Source organism: Austrofundulus limnaeus, unplaced genomic scaffold (assembly GCF_001266775.1).
Source record: "Austrofundulus limnaeus strain Quisiro unplaced genomic scaffold, Austrofundulus_limnaeus-1.0 Scaffold9, whole genome shotgun sequence".
Lineage (NCBI taxonomy): Eukaryota > Metazoa > Chordata > Actinopteri > Cyprinodontiformes > Rivulidae > Austrofundulus > Austrofundulus limnaeus.
The window spans coordinates 5,212,862-5,221,747 of record NW_013952411.1 but is presented as its reverse complement, the minus strand read 5'-3'; the positions used below and the strand labels follow the sequence as shown (position 1 = coordinate 5,221,747).

The 8,886-nt window shown below is 42.1% G+C and overlaps 1 protein-coding gene across 1 annotated transcript in view; it reads left to right on the top strand.

The window, feature by feature from the left end:
* Positions 1-12: 12 nt before the first annotated feature.
* cngb3.1 (cyclic nucleotide gated channel subunit beta 3, tandem duplicate 1) overlaps positions 13-8,886 on the top strand; it is a gene marked incomplete at its 5' end in the record, with an annotated part of 26,508 nt that continues 17,634 nt past the window's right edge. The window contains 14 exon segments of the mRNA XM_014001627.1: positions 13-64; positions 2,013-2,167; positions 2,246-2,760; positions 4,418-4,468; positions 4,551-4,637; positions 4,715-4,779; positions 4,993-5,115; positions 6,955-7,096; positions 7,271-7,430; positions 7,534-7,631; positions 7,710-7,793; positions 8,043-8,161; positions 8,284-8,436; positions 8,528-8,669. Coding sequence (XP_013857081.1) covers positions 2,089-2,167; positions 2,246-2,760; positions 4,418-4,468; positions 4,551-4,637; positions 4,715-4,779; positions 4,993-5,115; positions 6,955-7,096; positions 7,271-7,430; positions 7,534-7,631; positions 7,710-7,793; positions 8,043-8,161; positions 8,284-8,436; positions 8,528-8,669 — 1,818 coding nt within the window.

The window sequence follows — 8,886 nt, the reverse complement described above, 5'->3', positions numbered from 1 at the left end:
CTCCTGCACCGACCCCGGCCCCGGCAGCTCCACCTGCAAACCCAGACCAGCCTAGACCTGAGGGGTAAGACCTGCACCCAGTTTTTAACTGCGACTCCAGTTTGGGAAAATTACATGAAAACAGAAGTCAGTGATTTAAAAATCTCAAAAAACACATATTTTATTCACGATAAAACAACGGAAACACATCAAATGTTAAAAACTAATAAAAGTTTTAAAGTTGAGAAACGCAGCTTCACGACTTGTTTAGAGGCTGAATCAGTCAGACGGGGCCTCAGCACTCTTTAATCAAATCAATCTAAACATACAGGAATAATTAGAACTGTTTGGTCTGTTATCAGTTCAGAAGCCTGCCTCGCTGATGCTATGGGGCTGCATTAGTGTCTCTGTTTTCAGCAGCTAACACACACAGAGACTGAGTTAAAATGTTTGATGTTTACAGTGTTCTAAACAAAATGAGTTTATGAGATTTGCAAACTGTTTCAATATGTTTAGAATAAAACAACAGTCTCATCATCATCATCATCATCATCATCATCATCATCATCATCATCAAACAAACTACATTTTCCACACAGAGATCCACAAACCTGTTTGTAAAGAATCAGCAGCTGCCCTCATTAAGCAGACAGAAAGCTGTGGAGCTGCAGATCTTTATCTCCTGCTGCGACGTGATTAACTGAGGACTGACCTGAAAGTGGATTAAAAGCTTCTCAGCTCTTTCTGCATGAGGAGCTCATCAGGGCTCAGCTCGCACAGACGTGGAGGCAACAGCTAACAGCTAACAGCTAACGGCTAATCCTCTCCACTCTAACATCAGATGTGCTGAAAATGATTCATGACCTGTACTCACATGGCACATACCTGACAGTACAAAGTATGTACCTGTGTTGTTACAAAGTACGTACCCAGGTAACTACAGGGAGTGTACCCTGTTCATTACAGGACATGTACACAAGTATTACCTGCGTATGTTTTCATGTAGTTAAAGGGCTTTTACCCACATAGTTACAGAGTACGTACCCAGCTATGAACAGGGTACTTTTAATGTATTAAAATGATTTTTCCCCTGCTAGTTAAAGGGTACATGCCTGAGTAGTTAAACGGTACTTATAACAGGGTATTAACTAAATACATTTTCATGTAGTCAAAGTATTTTTACCCAGGTAGTTACAGGTTGTGTATCCCGKTAGTAACCGRKTTGTACCCGTGTATTTACCAGGAAYTTACCTTGGTTGTTACCAGATACACACTAATATTATAAATTACATACCCAGTTATTTACAGGGTATGTATCARAGTAATTACAGGACACATACCCATGTAATTAAAGGATACATAAGTATTAACTATGTATGTAACCCAAGTAGTTAAATAGATTTTACCTGGTTAGTTACAGGGTACTGAGTAAATATCCCATATCCTAGTAGATGTATCCTGTTAGTTACAGTTTACATACCCAGATAATTACTTAGATTGTATCTGGGTTGTTACATACTCGTGGTATAAGGTACATACCCTGATAGTTAYGGGATATGTACCCCGGTAGCATATAAGGTACGTACAGAGGTAGTTTTAGGGTAAAATAAAAAGCGTCATAATGAGTCATCCTGTTTTCTCTGCAACTTATTTCTGTCAAAAAACGGCCTCAGCTTCATGTTTGAACATCTGACATCTTTCAGGATCTTCCACAGACAGAATCAGTGTTCAACATTTACTTCAACTTTGTGAAGTGTAGTGTTTAATGAGTTCTTGTGTCACATGTAGTACTGAAGGGTCCCCACTAGAGGGCGAAACATGAACATCTATTCACATTCAGGCAAACTGTCTCTTTTCAAAACATTTTACTGTGAATAACAAACCATGAGAGTAATTATAACACAGAAAAAGAAAAAAATCAAGAATTTCCTTAAGTGTGACAAATTATTGATAATCTTTATTCTCTTCCTACTGTCAAAAAAATCACAATATTGTTAATAAAACAGTTGACTGGAAGTGTTTTTGATCTTTAGGCAGGACGATGCTCCTCCTCCACCGATAGTGATCAACACATACGCCGACCAGCAGCTCAGACTCTGCGCCAAACGAATGAAAGAGCGCCTCGTCCTGTACAAGGAGAAGGTGGTGGACCAGCACGCCTCATCGCCTGAGATCACCCCTCCTGTCAGTGAGTACCAACAACACCCTTCATCTTTTCATTGAGGCCGATGGCAAAAAGAAGAACTTCTTAATATTTTCCTTTCAGCTCCGTTGCTCCCCAAAGACGAATACGCACAGGTGATAGAAGAGCGAGCTCGGCAGGCCGAGGAGAACCGGATCAAAAAGGAGGAGGCAGACAAGAAGAGAAAAGAAGAGCAGGAGAAGAAGAAGAAGGAAGCCGAGCAGAAGAAGAAGGAGGAGGAGGAGAAACGGAAAGAGGAGGAAAAGAAAGTGAAGGTTCCCGTCAAGGCCAGGATGATCGCAGCCTGGTGGTCTGTGGTGGACCTGATGTTGAAGCCCATCGAGGTCCCCATGGATTCCATGCTGGGGCCCACCATCGACCCCTTCACGGATCGTCGCTACATCGCCTGGCTGAGTTTGGTGACGGTGGCCTTCAACTACAACATGTGGTTCGTCACGGCCCGGATGTGCTTCCCGTACCACACCGAGACCTCCGTCCCAATCTGGTTCGGCTTGGACATCCTGGCAGATCTGGTCTACCTGATGGACTCCATCATGTTTCAGCCTCGCAAGCAGTTCGTCAAAGGAGGAGACATCATAGTGAGTTTATGATTTTTGCTATTTTGTACCCYTGTCTTGGATTTAGGTGCTGTTTCATAGTTACCATTTTGTACCCGTAAATCCTGGGTTCTTATCTAACATTAAAGGGTTGCTCTAAACTTTCTAAAGGATCACTGGGTGGCAAGAGTTGGCAAGGAAATCTCTAGAAGTCTTCTGACCTTCTTGGGGGTGTCTGAGTTTCTTTGCAAGAACCGGAAACCCCTCCTAGATCTGTCATGGGATCCTGGTRAGCACTTGGGTTGTATTTAGATGCCTCCCCCCAGAAAACATGTCTAGAAACCAAATCTATCTTCTACCACTTATCTATAGTTGGGTCGCAGAGGCAACAGGTCCAGGGGAGAAACCCAGTCCTCCCTCTCCAGTGAGTCCTGGGTCTTCTCTGGGGCCCCCTACTAGTGGGACGTACACTGAACGCCTCTAAACTGAGGCGTCCAGGAGGCTCCTGATCAGATGAACCACCTCAACTGACTCCTTTCGATGCGGAGGAGCAGCTCTCTGAATCCAGCCACCCTACGAAGGAAGCTCATTTCGGCCACTTGTATCCAGGATCTGGTTCTTTYGGTCATGATCCACGCCTCRTGACCACAGGTGAGGGTTGGAAAGAAGACAGACCATTAAACAGAGCTTTGCCTTTCGACTAAACCGTCTTCACCACAACYGATTGAAGCAATGCCTTCWTTACTGAAGATGATGCCCCGATCTGTTGATGCATCTCCTGCTCCATCCTACCATCACTCGTGACACTCAGATACTTGAACTCCTCCACTTGTGGCTCTAGAAACCAGGACTATGCTAGATACTACTCATCAAAAGACTGGTCCAAAGCTGTCTACTGTTATTTATAAGTATATATAAACGTCCTCCATTACATCGAACTATAAACGTGGGGTAGATTACCAAAGGGAGTACAAAGAAAGTTGAGGCAGGTTTGATTTGTGCAGGTGGGCAATRAAAAACAGCACTAAGGAGCACAAGTCAGTGTCGGTTCAAAGCCTGGGTAAATGGTGAGGGTAAACACTTTTGTGGGGGCCGCTGTGGCAGAGTGATTAGGGGAGTCGTCCTGGAACCGGAAGGTCGCYGGTTYGATCCCCCGTCCAGCTGTCWCAGTTGTTGTGTCCTTKGGCAAGACACTTAACCCCAATGCCTCTGATGTGTGTCCCATCAGTGTATGAATGTGATTGGCACTGATTAGTCTCCATAGATGATTGTTCATGTTAGCTTTGTAGGAGATCAGGTAGAGTGCTGTGTGAATGGATGAATGAGGACACAGATTGTGGTGTGCCAAAAACAAAGGTCAAAACAACATCGTACCACTGCCACTGGTGCTGYTTACATRAATTGTGCCAGGAACCAGAAGTRGAGGAAGAAAATCAAGMGTTTAGGACTGAAACAACTCTAAATGTRGGGTAGAGGTAAAGGTAGAGAGGTGATGTGATGCAGGGAAGGACGGTAGATGTTTTATGTGTCCAGGAGACCAAGTAAAAGAGYAGCAAGGCTCGCAGAGTTTAAACTGTTTTTTTTTTTCATGCTGTGGTTTGGAACAGAAATGGAGTAAAKCCCGACAAGATGAAAATTGGTCCAGTCAAGTATGAAATATGAATTATGACCAGTTGCTTTTATTTATTTTTTCTTTCAGAAAGACCGTGGAATGACAACAAAACACTACAGAGCATCTGAGAGATTTGTGGTATTTTGATTTCGTTCACAGATCTTTAAAGCAAAGTTTGAACCCGTGATGAAGACCTCACTTCGTTTTCTTCCTCCAACAGTTGGACATAGTGTCGGTTCTACCGTTAGACTTGCTATACCTGCAGTTTGGGTTCAAATCCCTTTTCAGGCTCAATCGGATTCTGAAGGTAAAACTCTGTTGTTGAGACAACTAAAACATAATCCAGATGTTTGTTTTGTCTCTAAAGAGGCTTTACTTCTTCAGGTAGACACATTTTTTGAGTTCAGTGATCGTTTGGAGAGCATCTTGGCCAAGGCGTACATCTGGAGGTGGGTGCTGGAAGATGACTTCAGCAGCTGTGACAGTATTTTTACAAACATTGTGTGTAGTTTCAGTCACTAATCTCTGGAAAATGCAACAAAATTTATCATAATAATATGTTTATATTTAGTTCTATCTTTTATAAACGCCCTGTTCCTACCAATGAGAAGCGTCTCTACAGTATGACGCTGTCTAACCTGATTATATTGCGTCTTTCTTAGAGTGATTCGAACCATCGGTTACCTCCTCTTCATGCTCCACCTCAACGCCTGYTTTTACTATGTGGCATCAGAATATCAGGGCATCGGGAAGACCAAGTGGGTCTACTCGGGCCAGGGCAGTGCGTAAGTACAACACCTCTGTTTTACTGCCTTTAAAGAGCCTGTAACATACATATTCATGAAATACAAATAGTCAAAGTAAATATTTATATTGAAGAAACTTGGCATAATGCACACTATTTTATCCTTTATGTCACATAATTGGTATATTTTCTTTTGAATTTGGCTCAGCTAAAGTGAAACAGGAAGTGACATCRAAGGGGAACTCTTAGAGGAAGAAAACTCGCTGGTTTTTGTTTGTTGAAACAATATTATTTGAACTCTGACTCTTGCTCATCTCTCTATGATAGTGATTAAAATAATCTAAAGAAACATCAGATACTTCTCTACAGTCTGGGTTGTTGGCCATTTTAGCATCGCTCTGTTCAGACATTCACCTTTGACATCACTTCCTGTTACTTCACATGCAAATATCTCAGCAACTGTTCATCTCAGCGACGTGAAATCTTTTTTTTCTTACAATATATTATCTGTGTTATCTTTCCAAAAATACATTAATATTTATTGCAGAAATTTGTTGTCGCAGACACTTTAACTTTGTGCTTCAGTTTGATTAATTGTTACAGAACCGGCCCGCTTGTTTAAAAAGGAGTTCCTTGAAGTGTTGCTATCGAGGTAATACCTGGTTTTGTTTATGAACAGGCAGAGCCACATGACTGACAAGTAGGTAGGGATTGCATGTGGCATTAAAAGATGAACAGTTGGAGCAAAATCTGAGTAGATATYTGTCAATCATCTGTATTTTCTGGTGTCATAAGGAGTTCCCAGAGCCACTGAATTATAATAAATCAATAATTGTGTGTGATGGTTCTGGGTTGAAGCAACAGTTGATGAAAATTGGGTGACATCTAGTGGCCTGTCTGTAACAATGACATCTAGAAAAGTTCCTCAGGTATTACCATGTTGCTGCCATTTTGATTTGTGATTTGACTGCACTACGTGTTGGTGATTACAACTCCCATCAAAACAAATTTCAGCTCAGTAAGTCTTAAAATGAATGAATTATCACCATTTAAGTTAGCTGTGGTGGCCAACTTGATTTTTTGATTAGTGTTTTGGATTTTTTTTGTCTAAACATAGCTGAATTATAGCTCTTTGTGGGGGCATTAGTATTAGCGGTTAGCTTAAATTGGGATTAACAATTGGAATGTGTCTTGGATCATTCTTAGCTACACCACAAGTTTCAGCCCAAYAAGTCTTAAAATGGCTGAATTAGAACCAACTAGATCTGTGTGGCCAATTTATATTTTTACATCTGAGTAGATTTCTTTATTTGTATGTATAAAAAACGCCTTTGCTACCTGTTGCAAAAAAGTCTAGCTCCACCTTATCTGGTAAAAACCTGAAAATACAGTATGTGGATTTTTGGTCGATGCTGTTAATGGGAATATTTCCTTTGTTCAACGTGTTCATCAACCTAAATGTACTGCATAGATGACTAAACTATCTCCTTAAGGTTTTACAGAATAGCTGAATTTATCAGTCAGTTGTGTTCTGTTGGTTATTATCAGCAGCTTGAAACTGTTGGTGAGGTTTGGAGTGAGGATTTTTTACTAAACTGAGAGCTCAGACTCTGCTACCTCCTGCATCCATTCCCACCAACTCACTCAGAAGACCTTGAGTACTCGAACTCCTCCAATCGAGGCAGTGGCTCTTTCCCAAACCAGCAGGTCCATTCTTTCTGGTTGAGGATCATGGTCTCAGACCTCTAAAGTTCCTGATAAAAGTCCTGGCTCTATAAGACCAACAGGAACATATCTTTAAATAATGGCAGAAATGCAATCCGAAGCCGCCCAAACTGTTGACTCAGGTTGCTTAATGCTCCCGTCACCTTCTCCACAGGTACCTGCGCTGCTACTAYTTTGCTGTCCGCAGTCTGATCAACATCGGGGGTCTTAGCGAACCCCACACCGTCTTCGAGATCAGCTTCCAGATGACAAACTTTTTCATTGGGGTCTTTGTGTTCTCCAGTCTGATTGGACAGGTAACGCATGAACCCATCTGCTCGTAACGTAAGATACCCCATTACCCATCTTTGCGTCCAGTGTCTTGTGAAGCTTTCCTGTCTACAGGGTTTCCACAGCTAAAAACAAATCAAATTATTTGTGTTAATGAAAGCTTTCCTCTGTTTTTGTCGTTTTTTGTTGTGTTGCCTCAGATGAGGGATGTCATTGGAGCAGCCACGGCGGGACAGACCTACTTCCGTACCTCCATGGACAACACAGTGGCCTACATGGTGACCAATCACATTCCCCACATGGTTCAGAACAGAGTTCGCACCTGGTACACCTACACGTGGGACGCCCAGGGCATGCTGGGTTAGTATTTACCRGACRAAGGACTTTATATTCCTAAAATATACATCATGCTACCTCCGTTTGTTGCTCTGGAGTCATTTTATTAATTCTACTGAATGTTCAGATGAGTCTGAGCTGCTGGATAAGATGCCTCTTGTAATGAGGACCGCCATTGCCGTGGACATCAACCTGGCAACGTTTCAGAAGATTGATCTTTTTAAGGTGGTATAAAAACATACCGGTCTCATGTTGACACCATGTTACAGAAAACCAGCTTGTTAAATCTCTACACCTCCACAGGGCTGTGACCAGCAGATGTTGGTGGATATGTTRCTGAGGCTTAAGTCCATCATTTACCTGCCTGGGGACTTTGTTGTGAAAAAGGTGAGTCTGCTTTATACCAYTGGAACAATACTGCTCTTTTTATTATTATTGGTGATGATGAGGTTGTGTAAAGAATCAGYAATAACTTTTAGACCATTCTGTTTGGATCGATGGTTCCAGCCCCGATCTGTGGATGAGCTTGRTGTTTTTCTGAAAGTTTTATTTTACATCAAAGACTTCAAACATCCAGTCTGGTGGTATTTTCTCCCAGAACCCTGTCATTGTCTAAATACTTGTGTACCTGTGCAGGGAGACATCGGCAAGGAGATGTATATCATTAAGGGCGGAGCGGTCCAGGTGGTGGGAGGACCTGACAACAGCATCGTGTTCGTGACACTGAAGGCCGGCTGTGTGTTCGGAGAAATCAGGTAGGTCGGTTCACAGAAAGGAAAAACAATGTGTTTGTTAATGTGCAAAACACTAACATTCTGCTCAAAACCTGAAATGTAACCAGAYGTCTGTAAATATTGAAACAGAAAATGTTTGTTAGTTTGTTACAGTCGTCTAAAGACGGTGGGAACAGACGGACAGCGAATGTTAAAGCCTACGGTTTTGCCAACCTGTTTGTCCTGGAGAAGAAAGACTTGTTTGACATTCTGGTCCACTACCCAGAGTCCCAGAAAGTGTTGGCTCGGAAGGGCAAGTGAGTCYAGGATCAGTTTCACCTTGGATGAGGGTGCCAGTTGAGAAAGTTTTCAAAGTTTTAGAAATATTTGGCTGATTTTTGTTTGTAGAAAACTAATGAAGGCCAAAGGCCCRGCTGCAGCCAAAGTGGAGGAGGAAAAGAAGAAAGGACTGGCACTGTTCGGACCCAAACCACCWACACCAAAACTGCTACGGGCCTTCGGAGGAACCAATTTTTTGGAAAAACTCAAGGTAGATATACTCACTGTCCTCTGTTTTTAATATGTAGGTTTAAATGGATGGATGGATGGATGGATGAATGGATGGATATTTTAACTGCAAAATATAGTCTGGAAAAATACTGTAGGCTGATTCGTTTTGTAAATGTTAAAAATATATTACACTGACTGATCCATTTTATTTACACACAAAGCATTCTGGGTAAATGATGATGTGGATAGGTCCTCGG